Source organism: Canis lupus, chromosome 34 (assembly GCF_048164855.1).
Source record: "Canis lupus baileyi chromosome 34, mCanLup2.hap1, whole genome shotgun sequence".
Lineage (NCBI taxonomy): Eukaryota > Metazoa > Chordata > Mammalia > Carnivora > Canidae > Canis > Canis lupus.
In genome coordinates this window covers 14,976,390-14,993,677 of record NC_132871.1, presented here as the reverse complement: position 1 = coordinate 14,993,677, position 17,288 = coordinate 14,976,390, and the positions used below count along the sequence as shown (strand labels likewise).

Genomic DNA, 17,288 nt, shown 5'->3' with positions numbered 1-17,288 from the left:
CTCCATGATCACACCCTGGGCCAAAGGCAGGTAGGTGCTAAACAGCTGAGCCACCAGGGAGCCCCTAGAAACACCTTTTATTTATGTATTTATGTATTTATGTATTTATTTAAATATTTTTTTATTTATTCATGAGAGACAGACACAGAGAGAGAGAGAGAGGCAGAGACACAGGCAGAGGGAGAAGCAGGCTCCATGCAGGGAGCCTGACGAGGGACTCGATCCCGGGTCTCCAGGATCAGGCCCTAGGCTGAAGGCAGGCGCTAAACCGCTGAGCCACCCGGGCTGCCCCTAGAAACACCTTTTAAAAGTCAAAATTCAGCAAGAGAAGAAACACTATTCTTAAATACAAGGGACCAAATAAGGAAGTCAGAACTTTTGAACAGAACTTGGACTTGAAGGCAGGGGAAAGTCACCCAGTCTTCTGGTTTTCAGTTTAATTTACAAATCTTCTCTTTAAGAAAAAACAACACCCCCCCCCCAAAAAAAAAACAACAAAGCAACAAAACAACAGGTACATGAGGAGATGATAGGAAGCAAATACTTTCCTCTTCATTTGGAGAAAATGATTTTTATTATTATGAATCTGCTTTTGGAGAGAGTTCACTATAAGTATCCTGGCACAGGCTGTATAACCTTTAAGAGGAATAGGTAAGGCTGTGGAGGAGGACTTTGATTTGATTCAAACTTTGATTGTTTCAAACTTTGATCAAAAGAACCCTAAATATCCATGAGGCTGCTACAGTGAGGGGCATTGGTTGGGGGTGGGGAGGATGGGAGGTGGAGCTGTTGATGCCCCCAGGCCTCTATACCTACACTTCATTAAGACCAGGTTTTTTTTTTTTTTTTTTAATTTTTTTTTTTTTATTTATTTATGATAGTCACACACACAGAGAGAGAGGCAGAGACACAGGCAGAGGGAGAAGCAGGCTCCATGCACCAGGAGCCCGACGTGGGACTTGATTCCGGGTCTCCAGGATCTGCCCTGGGCCAAAGGCAGGCGCCAAACCGCTGCGCCACCCAGGGATCCCAAGACCAGGTTTGTTTTTACCTTTTAAATATTGGGATTCCATGTTAGGACTTCACTTGGGAAAAAATTTTGCTGCTAAAGAAGAAGTCTGAAAACCACTGAACTAGATCAAAGATTCCTAAACCTGGCTGCTCAACAGAATTACTAAAAGAGCTTTTTCAAATTACAAATTCCTGGGCCATACCTCTAGACCTAGTGAAATAATAACTCCCCAAGGGATTCTTCTGCAGCAGCCCAAAGTGAGCCCACAGTGCCTTCGGGGCATTGACCCAGAGGACCCTTGCTTTCCTGAGAGCCTAGACAAAATAGAAAGTAAATGGGTAGGCAGGAACCTTGAACAAAAGAGCTGGTGGTAGCAGCCAGAAAAAGAACAGACAGCTAACTCACTAGACTCTAATGAAGAATTAAAAAATGGTAAATGAAGAGCTTGCCTAGGACCAGAAGTTCCTGTGGAGGTTTAATTGCCTGGCAATGATCTCACAGCCTACTCCTAACTGTCCATATTGATGATGGCAGGCAAAGTGGTCTAAATCAGCAACAGTATGAGAAAGTATAATGTCACCCATAGATGTAATTTAAAATTTTCTAGTAGCCATGTTTAAAAAAGCTAAATTAAATTTTAATAATATATTTTAATTCAATATATCCAAAATAATATCAACTTGCAGTTCAGTATAAAAATTGCTGATATATGTTACCTTTCCTTTTTTGTACTTTTTTTTTCTTCAGCTAAGACAGAAGAGATGATTTATTGTACATGTGTTACATTCAGCCACAAATGAAAACAGATTTATTCCTGAAAGTCACAGGTCCAGGGCAAAAGACCAAAAGGGACTGTTCTGGTAAAAGCAAGGTGGGTATCTCAAAGGTGGTCCCTGAGATCAGATGGTGATGGATGTTCTAGAACATAGGTATGCAATCCAACAATTTGTACCAGCATCCCTGGCCTCTGGCTTTCCTTATTTCTGCTCCTGTGGCTCCCATGGGTACACAAGCTAGTGGTTTACTTGGACCTTTGCCTCATCTTTCTTCTTTTACATTTCAGCCTGCATGTTTGCTTCTTCCTCTACTTGGCTCTCATGGTACAGAGGTTTCCAAGAAGGTGGTGATAAGGTTGAGAGTGCCTGTACTAAGTCTTCAAAATGTTATAGCACATTTCAATTCAGACTAATCAGGTTTCAAGTGCTCAATAACCACATCTGGCTAGTGGCCACATATTGTATAATATGGAATGAATTAATCAGTTTCCATTAGTCACTTAGGATCAAAACTTCATACCCAAATGCTTCCTTTTCCTTTATTCTACAAAAGCATCAAGATCTATTTATTTTTCTTTCAAAATCTCTCTCTCGGCACTTTCCTGCTTCTAGTTCTACCTGCTGATCTGTCTAGTTGGTATACTGTTAACCCAATACATGCACAGTACTTAATAGCCCATGTATAATGTTATTTCTCTTCAGTGGCTCTGTAATGCCTTCCACTTCAGCTGTGAATTCAAGAATTCACACAACCTTGCCCCCACCCCCACAACTGGCCTATATCATTCCAACTTTATCATTTACAAATCTCCTCAAAGAGTCTTTATTTCAAGTAAACTATCCTGTTCATAGCCTTTTGCATACGCCTTACACTTCTGTTTTATGACTTTCTACCCACCAAGAATGCCCTTAACTCCAGCTTTGACTCTCCAAGTCATTACTTCACAAATATTTATGTGTCAGGCACTGTACCATGTACTGGAGACAGAATTTCTCCATTTAAAGAATTTTTCCTTCATATATCAGTTATATGTCAATAAAGCTGAAATTGAAAAAAGAAAAAAAAAAAAAAACCTTCCAGTGCCAAAACACAAGTGGTTTTGCACTGTTGAGTTGCTCTTACAAGATATATAGAATATATGCCTTTTAAGAACACATTGGGCCCTTACAGCTTGCTGCCATGTATTGTTAATCATCATTTTTTTCCCTGTAAATAGCTATCTTTCCAAATAGAAGATGGATTTCCTGAAAGCACAGACTAGGGTCACACGAGTATGTTTTTCTTGGTCTTAGTAAGCAGTGGATACTGAATACACATTTGCTGATGGACAAGTACTTGTAAAAAGTGGAAGGGTCTGCAGGGCAGGAGGAAGGATCTACCTAAAAAGAGCCTCCCTTCCCACAATATGCTGGCAAGTCAGGACCAGAGGTGAGCAGGGATGGTCTGCAAGAACCCCAAAGCTGAGGAAAGCACCTGGGAAATGTCATTTTTCCAATTCTATTTGCAAAGAAATTCAGAATTAGCAATACTAGGATCAGTTGCCCTGCCTTTTGGATCTCAGTAATACTGATCAACTTTAAAAGTCCTTTCTTGGCACAAAATGAAAATAATACCACTGTTAATGTTTGTCATACATTTATAACATCAGATGTCAAAAGATAACTCACCACATGTTGTGTTCAAAAACTTTGGCTGGGTCAGTTAAAATCCTTGACCCCAGAGGGACTACTGGGTGATTACCACTTTGGTATCTATGTGGCACCTTTCTTAGACAGGAAACAGAATTTCTCCAAATCACATTCATCCTAAACAGTACCTGGAAAGTTACAAGTGATTAATTAATCAGTATGGATTACACAGTGTATTATTTATCTAATAGCCAAAAACTGGTCCAAAAGGTTTGCAAATTCTGCAAATGTCCTGAGAAAAGACATGAAAACCAAACATTTTTAAATAAAAGGTAAGCATGATAGCTTCTGTCCTGAAGTATTTTCAGGCTAAGAGAAGGAAAATGAATATTTAGAGTGTATACCACTGGCTGACATTCTTCATAAGTCATAGCCTTGACCAACTTTGCTTTGTTTGGTATTTGTTCATTTAATTTCTAGCACACAGCCAAAGTATGTCAGCCCAGAATCTGAATTTTGTGTATTAAAAGGCTTTTTAAAAGTGATTTTATTATTTTGATTTGGGAATTTTAAGTGAACATATTTCTTGGGAATATTTCATGACCACTCAACCAAAAGCCCAAGTACAGTAGTAGCAGAATAAGAAAACACACCTATTAAATCTCCTTCTCTAGGCTAAGCTGAAAAATATGAAATTTAGTCAAATAATAAGTAAATGCTGAAGTAAGATATGATCCCAGCAATTCTCAATTCTTTTATTTAATTAATTAATTTATTTTAAAGGTTTTATTTATTTATTCATGAGAGACAGAGAGAGAGAGAGAGAGAGAGAGAGAGAGAGAGTGTAGCAGGCTCCAAGCAGGGAGCCTGACATGGGACTCGATCCCGGGTCTCCAGGATCATGCCTTGGGCACTAAACTGCTGAGCCACCTGGGCTGCCCCCAGCAATTCTAATAACCATGTATACATATATTTGTAAGAATAGTTAGTAACACATGTGTAAAATAGATTTCCCTGTACAAAATATCTACAATCTTAGCTCAAGAGGAGAATCATCAGTTGGTCCATCCCTAATTCTGGAAGAACAACTTAAACATTTAAAGAGTATATTACTTTAATTATATATTGACAAATATGTTGGCTTACAATCCTTATGGAAAAGTATCAAAAAGAAGCTCTGAAGAGTTTACTTTTTCTAATAAAAATCCATCGTACAACTACTCAGCATTTCATCCCCATTGTTGTTCATCATAACATTCAGCCTAATGCTGTAAGCTGCCAGGTAGAAACAGATGTTAAAAGGTATGTATACATAATGCACATTAGAGACTATCTAGGTACTATTTTCTGTAAAAATGACGTGTATTGTACATCCTTTATCAACTTACTGAAAGGCAATGGACTTTAAGGCTGTGATTTCCAAAACAAACTGCAGAATGTCAAAAACATCTTATTGTGCTTTTAAACGTAAAATTCAAGATTTTTCTTTTGGAGGAAAAAAAAGGCCTAGTTATACACCAAAAAGGCCATAATGGTTCCATTCAAATGTGACTAACAGTGATGAGAAACAAAACACTGAATAGCTAGTGCAGATCTCCTGTTTCTTGTTTGTTTTTCCTGCTCTGCTAAATGCAAGCTCTTTGGTGGAGGCAAATGAGATTAAATGCTCTGCCTACTACTACCTTTCCTCTGATATGCCTTTGTTCTTTTTTCCTGCTTGTGTTCCATGGAAGACTAACAAAACCCTACCTGTACAATTATTTTTAGAGCTCTCTTTCTGCAATGAATATTATTCATAAAATCTGTATGCTGAAGAGCAGAAACTGATTATACCTAGAAAGAGACAATTCATGCTCAAAAGTATAAAATGATGTAAATGTTTTCCACCCAGGAAAGCCAAGTCAAAACAAAATTTTAATCTTCAAATAATCATGTGATACTTTATCTATACAGAGAAGAGGAAGACAGGGAAAAAGAAGATATGAGTTTCTCTCACCATAAACAATCAAGATTCTCCACAGGCAGCTGTTTAGGCAGCTGTTTTTCTAATTAACTCCAAAAACACCTTACCTCATTTTTAAATTATCCGTAACAGTCACAAACAGCCTTGCATTGTTCTTTGTCTTTTTTGTTATACAAATGACACATTTATATAACAAATACATTATAGAAAAACACATAATAAAGTTATATAAATGTCTTCTCAACTAAATTGGCGCTTCTAAGCACCAAGTTGCTTGTGAATTAATTGTTTGATTGATAATACAAAAATGATACTCATCTAACATAAATTTAATGAGAAGGAAACTACTTCATATTTTTCAGGGTAGCTCCTAAGATCCTTACAGTGTAGAAGGAAGTGACAGAAGAGTGTGACAGGATGCAGGCGGTAATCCAGTTACACTGATTACAATTTAAAGGTGTATGCTTTATGTTATGACTATCATGTTAGCTTAATGTCTACAAGGTTATGGCTCAATTTTGTGATGGGAAAAGAAGAGATAGGCAGGGTCAACCCCAAATAGAATTCTGGTAAAGAAAGTTGATTTCTGCCACAGATATTATTTGATAATATTTGCCATAAGTTACTATTTGCATAATGAAACTGTATAAATAAGTAGTTTTTTTATTTGAAATAAAGAAGTATTGCTAAAAATATTCCATTCACCCAGAAGAAGACAGAAAAGGAAGCACAGAGAAACTAAAAATGAACAGGACAGTTAGAAAACAAATACTAGGATGGCATATTTAAACCCAACTATATAAGTAATTACATTAAATGTAAATGGAGTCGAATTAAAAGACACAGACTGTCAATTTATATGAAAAAGCAAGACCTAGTCATATACTGTCTATAAGAGAAGCACTTTAAAACAAAGAGATATGAAACAAATGCAGCATGAGAAAACTGATGGAGCTATATTAATAGTGTTAAAAACAAAACCACAGGCCCAAAACGGTGTTGCTTAGGTTAAGACCCCAAGTCAGTAGAACACGATTTAATATCTAACCTAACTGCAGTTTTAACCCCCCAGGAATGTAACCTTTAACCAGTCAACATGAGAATTTCCTGGTTTGCACTAGGGACTGACCTTTCAGTTCCTCTTAAGGAGGGCAACCTTGCCTAAAACAATGGATTCTTTGCTAATAATTTTCTTTTTTCCACTCCCTCTTTACCTTTAAAAAACTTTTCCTTTCTGTAGCCCCTTGGAGCTCTTCTCTACTCGCTTGACGGGATGCTGCCCAATTTGTGAATTAGTTAACAAAGCCAACTAGATCTTTAAACTTTGAGGCAGCCCCGGTGGCGCAGCGGTTTGGCTCCGCCTGCAGCCCAGGGCGTGATCCTGGAGACCCTGGATTGAGTCCCATGTCAGGCCCTCTGTATGATGCCTGCTTCTCCCTCTGCCTGTGTCTCTGCCTCTCTCTCTCTCTCTCTGTCTCTATAAACAAATAAAATCTTAAAAAAAAAACTTTAAAAATTAAAAAAAAAAAAATTTACTCAGTTGGGGCAGCCCCAGTAGCTCAACAGTTTAGCGCTGCCTTCAGCCCAGGGCCTGATCCTGGAGACCCGGGATCGAGTCCCATGTCAGGCTCCCTGCATGTGTCCCTCTGTCTGTGTCTCTGCCTCTCTCTCTCTCTCTCTCTCTGTGTCTCTCGTGAATAAATAAATAAAATCTTAAAAAAATAAATGAATAAAAATAAAGTGCTTCTCTTTAAAAAAAAATTAAAGTGCTTCTCCTATAGGAGCATAATGTTGGCTCTTGCTTTTTTATCTAAACTTTAATAGTATCTAGAAAGTTCCTAAATATTTAGAAATCAAGCAAAACACTTCTAAATAATCTATAAGTCAGATTTATATGAGTTAGTAAATCTTAAGGTAAATTAGAAAATATGTTGAACTAAGTAACAATGAAATCTTAAACTATCAAAATTTATGGGAAGCAGCTAGAACAATGTTTAGAGGAAACTGATAGATTTAAATGTTTCTTTCAGAAAAGAAGAAAGATCTCAAATCAATGATCCAGTTTCAATCTTAAGAAGCTAGAAAAATAGGGGCACCTGGGTGGCTCAGTCGGTTAAGTGTCTGCCTTTGGCTCAGGTCATGATCCCAGGGTCCTAGTATCAAGCCCTGCTTTGGGCTCCCTGCTCAGAGGGGAACCTGCTTCTCCCCCTCCTCTCTGCTTATGCTCTCTCACTATCTCTGTTGTTATCTCTGTCTCTTTCTCCCAAATAAATAACATCTTAAGAAGAAAAGAAGCTAGGAAAATTGTAAATGGAATGCAAAGTAAGTAGAAAGAAGGAAATAACAGAAACTAAAGGCAGAAATAAATGAAATAGAAAATGGACAAAACAGGGAAAATCAAAGCCAAAGCTGATTCTCCGAAAAGATTAATAAAACTAATAAGCCTCTGGCAAGACTGGTATCAAATACTCGTGTTTCAGAAAAAACAAATTTCTAATAACAGGAAAAAAAGAGGAGACATCACCACAGACCCTACAGACATTGAAAAGCTAATAAGGAGGTATTGTGAAAAATTTTATTTCATTTATTAGAAGGGATAAATGCCATCAAAACCACAATTTACCAATAATTACTCATGAAAACAGCACAAGAAAAAAATTCAAATAGTCCTAAATTTATTAAATAAGTTAAACTTGTAATTAAAAGCAAAACAGACATCATATCCATTAGGATGGCTACTATTTAAAAAAAAATGTATTGGTGAGGATGTAGAAAAATTAGAACCATTGTGCATTGCTGGATGAAATGTAAAATGGTGCAGGTGCTGTGGAAAACAGTCTGACAATTCCCCAAAATAGTAAACATGGAATTACCATGCAATTCAGCAATTCTTCTTCTAGATATATATCCAAAATAAGTAAAAGGAGGGACATGAAGAGATATTTGTATACCATGTTTACAGCAACATTATTCACAATCGACAAAAGGTGGAAGCAACCTGAATGTCCACTAAAAGATAAGTAAACAAAATGACATATACGTAATATGGAATATTATTCAGCCTTTAAAAAGAGGGGAATTTTGACACATGCTACAACGTGGATGAGCCTTGAAGACATTATGCTAAGTGAAATAAGCCAATCATAAAAGGAGAAATATTGTATCATTCTTCCTGTATGAAGTTCCTAGAGTAGTCACAAATTCATAGAGGCAGAAAATAGAATGGTGGTAGGCTGCCAGGAAAGGAGAATGGGAAGTTAAATGTTTAATGGGTACAGAGCTTTAGTTGGGGAAAATGAAAAAGCTCTAGAGATGGATAGTTGTGATATTTATTTAAAAATGTGAATATACTTAATGTCACTGAACTATATACTTGAAAAAGGCTAAAATGGTAAATTTTATGTATATTTCACAATAAAAATAAAATAAATTAAAAAAACCTGCCTACAAAGAAAACTGCAAGCCCCAATGGCTTCACTAGTGAATATCAAACACTTAAGGAAGAAGTAACACCCATCTTACAGAAAACAGAGAAGAGAACACTTATCATTTTGTTTCATGAGGCCAACATAACCCAGATAAGTAGTAAAATTGTATGATGTAAAGGTAATGAATATTGACCAGATGGTCACAATGCAGTTTTTCCTCACAGGCTTCTCATTATAGTTTCAAGTTAACAAGTGTTTGTCAGAAATAAAACTGGAGGATATCTAAAAGGGAGAAACCTAGGTAAGAGTCTTCTAGGCATGTTTTAGTGTGCTTTAATTGCTAAGGCTGATATTTAGTTCGAGTTCCTTCAGTTCAAAGCAGAGAAAAATGAAGGTAACAAAAAATCTCCACAAATCCTTATTTGGTATTTGGAAAGTTTTTATTTACTGTTGGAAGCACCCAAAGAGTTTTGTGGTCCTCATCCTTCATCTAACTTAGCTCAGACTAATTCTACCATTTCAAATTCCAGTCCATACAATCAAATGGTATTTCTTTCTTTTTTTTTTTTTTTTAAGATTTTATTTATTTATTCATGAGAGACACAGAGAGAGAGGCAGAGACACAGGCAGAGGGAGAGGCAGGTTCCATGCAGGGAGCCTGATGCGGGACTTGATCCTGGGTCTCCAGGATCACACCCTGGGCTGCAGGCGGCACTAAACCACTGCGCCACCAGGGCTGCCCTCAAATGGTATTTCTTTTACTTACTTTGCTTATAGCTTCCCAACTGCAGCTCATCATCCTATAGTGGTTCTTCTTATCAAGTCCTGTCAAGGTCAAAATGAAACAGAATGAGCATGACTTTAGGGCAATGGCCCTCTGAGATTTCAATGCCATGACTCGGTCATGAATAATTAATTAGCTACAAAAAATCACAAAGGAAGAGATTCAGAAAGGAACTGAAGCTCATACAAATATCTGAGTGACAGAATTTCATTATCAATAACATTTACTATATTTATTAATTCTAAGTATACAGAAGTATGCCATGAAATACAGACAGATTTCCTACTAGCTTAGATATAGCTATTTTAGAATGTGAAAAAAAAGGGCAAATATACATAATGAGTCAGGTTCCACATACAGTATGACAAGCTGAGGAGAAGATGGTTTTAATACTACTTTTCTGGGCTCATCATTACCACCACATTGTGCAAAAGAAGCAGCCCTTGGTATAGGAGGTTGCCTTATGAGGAAGAGATCTCTGTTGTATCTTCAAATTTTGGCTAGATGCTTTGCTTTCTACTAAAATGGATTATCTTTTCACAATGATTCACCTATCTGTCCTACCATACCAACAAACTATACCATGTTCTACCAGAATACGTACAAGGATATTTCACATTACAAATATGAAAAAATGTTTAAGTAACTACAAATCTAATTTTTGCAGGATAATAGTTTTAAGTATATTTTAAATAAAAAGGATAATTTCAGTTGAAGGAAATACTTCATACTAAATTTTGAAAACTGAAAAAGTCTTTAAAGAAGAAAAAGCCCAATCCCAATTTATCTTTCATATAAATCTCAACTAACAAAGAAGTCAAGTATTAGCCATGTGTGAGGCCCCATTTTTTTTTTTTCTTCATTTCAGGGTGAGGACAAAGGGAAAGGGAGAAGAGAATCCTAAGTCGGCTCCATGCCCAGCACAGAGCACCACATGGGGCTCTATGTCACAACACTGAATTCATGACCTGAGCTGAAATCAAGAGTCAGACGCTTAAATGACTGCACCACCCAGGTGCTCCTGTGAGGCCCTATTCTAAGCACTTTACAAGTATTATCTTTTTTTTTTTTTTTAAGTATTATCTTATTTAATCTTGATTTCCCTGTAAAGGGGTACTAATTTTATACCCACATTACAGAGGAAAAATCCATACAGGCTGACATAAACTAACATGCTTAAGGTCACTCAACCCACAACTGATGATACTTTAATTTGAACCCAATCAGTCTACCTGGAGAGTTCACACTCTACCTTTTTTCTTTAGCTTTCTTTTTACATCTTTGTTATTCACATACATACAATTCATCCATTTGCCTTCCATTTTTGTACACCATACATACAAGAAAGCTCATAGCACTGATTCTCTAGTCTTGGCTGAAGTTGCTAATTTGCTGTAACTGATTTAAGGAGACCAAGAATTCCTTCTCTCCCTTCACCCCCTTCATTCTTCTCTTGGACCTTAATTAAATAGCAAGCAATGCCAATGGGAGTCAATAGTCCCCAGATTTAGGAAAGCATAATTATTCTTTTTCCAGTATTCGAATCTCAAGAGACAGACAAAGTGCTCCTGCATCACCTAAATAATGGAACATTTTATTTAATACTGGTCTTCTACTTTTACATAGCTAAGGAGTAAAAGCAAAAAAGGACTTACTTCCATTCTACTATCCTGAGCTTGATCCTAAGACTCCTTTTTCACTGGGCAGCCCGGGTGGTTCAGTGGTTTAGCACTGCCCTCAGCCCAGGGCCTGATCCTAGGGACCCAGGATCGAGTCCCATGTCAGGCTCCCTGCATGGAGCCTGTTTCTCCCTCTGCCTGTGTCTCTGCCTCTCTCTCTCTCTCTCTGTGTCCCCCCCCATGGATAAATAAACAAAATCTTTTTTTTTTTTTTTAAAGACTGCTTTTTCACATCTCAATACTACTAGAAGAGCACCAAAGAACAAGAGCAAGTAGTACTGTTGTTTGTGTGAGTCTATAGCAATTATCCCTGGAGCAGTCAGCTGGCTCTGAGCAAAAACTATTTATTTGGCTCCCCAAGAATGATTCCCAGTTGTCTCAGCTCACTGAAATCTCAGGGAAAGAAACCACTGTTAATCACACACTAACTGTCTGCTCTTCATTTAAAAGTTAACTCCCCTTTGATGTTTCCTAGGTTCTAAGCATCTTTTAAATAAATAAATTTGTGAGACATTTGTGTTTTTATCTTTGTAACTGTTTAGCTTTTCTTCTCAGCTGGAAGCTGGTACAAAGGTTTCATTCAGAGAAACAAACATCATCTAGGTAAAACTGCACTAACATTACCTGAGAGGCTAGCATTAATGAGAGCAAATTAAAGTGCTATTGTTATACTGTTTTTGGATAGTGAAAGCCTACAGGTAAGAAACACTTAAGTATCAACTACACTGCAGTGAAGACTGAAACTTCAATTAACCCTGGCAATTTCGGAGAACTCCAAGGGTGACCATCTGTGAGGCAAACAGCTCAGAAAACGCATACATCTTGTTTTCATCTTTCTTTGGATGATTATAATTTCAGGGTATAAATAAGGCTATTAGCAAGAACAGAACAACAACAATAATTACAGTAAGTATTTGCAGAGCACTTTGATCACACTATGACATCGGTCACTCGGCAGCTTCAAAATGGAAAGCTCATGCTTAGTGTCTGCTCATCATGACCACCCATAAAGGTGGCCACACCATGTACTCACTAGAGGCTATTGGGACTCATGAGTTATTTCTTTAAGGATTTCATGTCAACCCATCTCAAAGCAGTCTCAATCTTAAATATCTGAAGGATATACTATTCTAATTACTTTGGAAGTTGTTTCCAAAATCATGATGCTGGATTAGAATGAAATCTGTTCTACTTCATCCACCTGGCATTTCACATTTGTGTGCACTGTAGTAACTTCTGGAGGCATTAATCAGATTTGGTGCGCAGAGAAAGAGTACTAAGTTACATGCATACTTTATTTTTTTTAAGATTTTATTTATTTATTTGACAGAGAGAGTGAGCACAAGCAGAGGGAACAGCAGAGGGAGAGGGAGAAACAGGCTCTCCACTGAGCAGGGAGCCTGATGTGGGGCTTGATCCCAAGACCCTGGGATCACGACCAAAGCTGAAGGTAGCTGCTTAACTGACTGAGCCATCCAGCCACCCCTACATGCATACTTTATATGCTATCAGTTCTTATAAGTTTTAGTAAAAAAAAAAAAAAAAAAAAAAAAGGGCACGTGGATGAGATTAATGTAGTTCATCCCTTAACGAGACTTCTGCTTTCCTGTTCATTGCAAATGTCTCTATCCCCAGGTATACTAGATGGCAGGAGGTACTTGTACCTGTATGCAGGATTTACCCAGTCATGTTTTGGACTAATGTATCAATAAGGCTGCACTGTTACAAAATGGAATATTATAATAAATTGTTAGATATAAAGAATTAGTGAGTATAGGTGTCCAAATGAACATAATTTCAAAAGAACATGGAATTTGGGTAGGCAGAAGCGATAGCACTGTGTATTCTATTTTAAAGAACTACAACTCTTATAACTTGCAAAAAACCAAGGCAAACTGAACCATGGACTGTCAGGGAAAATTTTGACTGCAAAACCACAGGAAGCATGATAGTTAGAAAAGAGGCCAAGAAACAAAAGTGAAATTCACAGGAATGGTATGATTTCTACACAAGAAGACAAGCTGAAGTCTCCAGAGCAATATGGAATTCTCTATGATTTTAGAGTGGGTGGCCAGAGCATGTTACATTCCTCAACAGATGAACCTATGCTTTCTACCTATAATAGTGAGGTGCTGCTCCCACTGGGATCACTCATTTTTCCCTCTTGTCTTGGAAAGTCTTCTTGGACTGGTCCTCGGTCTTTCCTGAGGCCCTTTATCCAATAGGAAACAGATCCCTGGTTTCCTTGCGGTCTTGTGATTACTTGGAGCATCTGTGATTATTTCAACATCTTGTTCTCATTCAAAAGATTTGTCTTCCTAAAAACTCAGCTTCCCAATTTTTCTTGCAGCTGCAGTGGACAAAGTACCAAGTTCTGGCTAACAGAAGTCTGCTAAACTGAAGTCTTTGCTTCCCTATGGAGGCTGAAGTCTTTGCTTCCCTATGGAGGGAAAGGAGCCAAAGGATAGCCTGCTGGCACAAACTTACCCTACCTCTTTCCTAAACTTCGATACAATACAATAGAATAGAATACAATACAGGAGGAAAAGGGTCTGATTCTTGATGGCATCACTGAATAGGTAAACCGATGGTAATTATCACCTTCCCTCTGGAGTTTTTTCTAGGAAAGAAAAATAAATCCTTGGGATGCCTGGGTGGCTCAGCGGTTGAGCGCCTGCCTTTGGCCCAGGGTGTGATCCTGGAGTCCCAGGATCAAGTCCCACATCGGGCTCCCTGCATGGAGCCTGCTTCTCTCTCTGCCTGTGTCTCTGCCTCTCTCTCTCTCTCTCTGTGTCTCTCATGAATAAATTTTTTAAATCTTAAAAAAAAAAAGAAATCCTTATATTATTTTAGCTACTACTAAATTTTCTGTTATTTTTCATCTAAGAGGGTTCTAACATACAATATGCACTAGTATTAAGTCCTGGGAATCCAGCAACAAATCCATTTGGTTTCTGCCCTCAAGAAACTTACCATCAAGTGAAGAATGAATGGCAAAGAAAAAGTCCTGATACATGTGTGGCAGAGGTGAGTACATGGTACTATTAAAGCATGGAGGAGTGAATGATTGAAGTCTACTGGTAGTGGCCAGGGAAAGTTTCTTGGTGGAGGCAAAATCTGTGCTAGGTGTAGAGGAATGAGTGGCAATATTCCAAGGAGATAAGGACAAAAACCAGGGTATCTCAGGTGAGGGACTAACACAATTAAAGACAAAGAAATGTGAAAGCATACTATGCTCAGGAAATAAAAAGTAATTTGGAAAAAGATGCTAACTAAAGTAACTTTAAAAATGAGTTAAAGTCTTTAAGACTAAAGGCAAGAAGAAGTGTAATAAGCACTGCATTCCAGTTGAAAAGGGGTTAACAGGGATCCCTGGGTGGCACAGCGGTTTAGCGCCTGCCTTTGGCCCAGGGCGCGATCCTGGAGACCCAGGATCGAATCCCACGTCGAGTTTCCGGTGCATGGAGCCTGCTTCTCCCTCTGCCTATGTCTCTGCCTCTCTGTGTGTGTGTGTGTGTGTGTGTGTGACTATCATAAATAAATAAATAAATAAATTAATTAATTAATTAATTAATTTAATAAATAAATAAAAAGAAAGAAAAGCGGTTAACAATTCTGAAACCACTATAAAAATATACCAGAACTGAACAATTAAGAAACAGATAGTAGATGGTTGGGAACTGAGTTTCTCACTGAGAGTGGAAGGTTACAAACAAATGAGGGGAGAATGTTGGAATGATCCACACGATAATAGATTAGAATCAGAATCATCAGTATGAACTAATGTTTAGCTTAATATAAATACAGATATTACATGTAGAAATATTTGTAGATATGAATATACACAAGTTAGTATACACACATATATTTCCTTACTCTGCTAGCTGAGAAGGCCTAGAAGCAATCACATCCCAGTAGCAGTAAAGCACATCAAGCAACTAGATCTTGGTTTCTAATACCATTGTCTAACAAAAGGAACTAGGGCTCTTTGGAGAAATTACTGCTGCTAGGACTGAGGCAGGGAATATACAAGATGAACCTGTAGTATCCTTTAGTGCCAGAAAGTAAGGAAGTGCTCAAAAAGAAAATCAAACAAACAAAACCCAAACCCCACAATGACAGAGGTATGTCAAAGGGACACATGAGCTGATTGAAAGAGCTCCTCATGGCCAAAGCTGAAACATTTTGAGCAACAAAATAGTTTTGGCTCATAACCCCCCAAACAAAACAAATATCTGTATGTCCATGTGAATATAAATGATTGACTGAATACATAATAAATGAAGGAAAGGAGACAAATCTCCCATGCAGAAGAATTCCAAATAATTTATGTAGATACTCTACCCTAAAGGAGGTGGACCATAACTTCTCATTCTGTAAGTGTGGGCTACACACTACCTCAGTCAGGTGATCAAAGTTTTTTTTTTTTTTTTTTTAAGATTTTATTTATTTATTCATGAGAGAGAGACACACACACACAGAGGCAGAGACCCAGGCAGAGAGAGAAGCTGGCTCCATGTAGGGAACCTGATGTGGGACTCGATCCCAGGACTCCAGGATCATGCCCTGAGCCAAAGGCAGACGCTCAACCGCTGAGCCACCCAGGCATCCCCAGGTGATCAAAGTTAATATCAACAGTGGATGTCATGTTGACAGCATGTATTCTCAGTATGATGTAATGAGAATAGCACTTTGCCTCTGTGTTCTTCTTCTTCCCCCAAGCCCGTAACCTCAGTCTAATCATAAGAAAAACATCAGACAAACCCCAATTTTGGAACATTCTATAAAATATAAAAAACTGTACTCCTCAAAACTGTCAAAGTCATCAAAAAGCAAGTTAATCTGAGAAACTGTCAGGGCAAAGAGGAACTAAAAGAAACATGACAACTAAATGCAATGAGGTTATTGGGGTGCCTGGGGTGGTGCAGTTGGTTGGGCATCCTTTGGCTCAGGCTGTGGTCTCAGGGTTCTGGGATGGAGCCTCCCAGTTAGTTTCCAGCTCCACATGGAGTTCAGCTTGGGATTCCCTCTCCCTCTGCCCCACCCCCTGCTCATACTCTCTCCTTTCTCTCTCAAGTAAGTAAATAAATCTTTAAAATAAAAAAGTAAAATGTGGTGTCCTGACTGAGATCTTGGAACAGAAAAGGGATATTAGGTGAAAACTAAGGAAATCTGAGTAAGCCATGTACTTTAGAAATGTATTAATATTGGCTAACTGTTCTTTATACATATGTATATATATATCATACAAATATAAGATGGTAGTAATATGAGAAACTCAGTATGGAGTGTATGGTAGCTATACCATTTCCATAATTTTTCTATAAGCTAAAACTGTTTTAAAATTAAAAGTATATGTAAAAAATTAACTTTGTATGCTTATAGCCTATAATGTGAAGGGCAGGTAGGGGTGGGGAGGTATTTATAAGACTGGAAATATAGGCCAGAGACAGATAGCAAGGAATCTTTATAACAAATTAAGCAATTTGAATGTCTATTTTTCCTTCTTTCTTTTTTTTTTAAGATTTTATTTATTTATTTGAGAGAGAGAGAGAGACAGAGCGCACGTAAATGCACAAGTAAGCAGAGAGGCAGGCAGAGGGGGAGGGAGAGAAAGCCTGATGTGGGGCTTAATCCCAGGACCCCAGGATCATGACCTGAGCCAAAAGGCAGATACTTAACCGACTGAGCCACCCAGGTGCCTTTTTTTTTTTTTTTTTTAAGATTTATTTATTTACTTGAAAGAGAGAGAGAGCACTCAGGAGGGAAGGGCAGAGGGGAGGGACAGAGTGAGAGAGAGAGAGTCTCAAGCAGACTTCATGCTGAGCACAGAGCCTGAGGGATGAGTGGTGGGAGGCTCAATCCTGTGACCCTGAGATCACAACCCCAGTCAAAACTAAGAGTTGGAGGCTCAACCGACTACATTACCCAGACACCCCTAGGCAAGTTCTATAGGCATTGACAACAACTGAAGAGTTTTAAACAGGTGAGCAACATGATCAGATTTGTATTTTATA

General features: G+C 38.0%; 1 protein-coding gene across 16 annotated transcripts in view; it reads right to left on the bottom strand.

The window, feature by feature from the left end:
* Nucleotides 1-17,288, bottom strand: part of METTL8 (methyltransferase 8, tRNA N3-cytidine) — an 87,665-nt gene that overhangs the window by 46,090 nt on the left and 24,287 nt on the right. For 11 of the 16 annotated variants that reach the window (XM_072810881.1, XM_072810880.1, XM_072810884.1 and 8 more), the window contains 2 exons: nucleotides 9,575-9,633; nucleotides 3,457-3,605 (listed from right to left, as the gene is read on the bottom strand). The exons of 1 other annotated variant lie outside the window; for it this stretch is intronic. In XM_072810881.1, the coding sequence (XP_072666982.1) occupies nucleotides 3,457-3,605; nucleotides 9,575-9,607 (182 nt within the window). In that variant the 5' untranslated portion in view covers nucleotides 9,608-9,633. The remainder of the gene's footprint in view (nucleotides 1-3,456; nucleotides 3,606-9,574; nucleotides 9,634-17,288) is intronic. 4 more of the 16 variants (XM_072810885.1, XM_072810891.1, XM_072810887.1 and 1 more) reach the window with 2 other exon arrangements.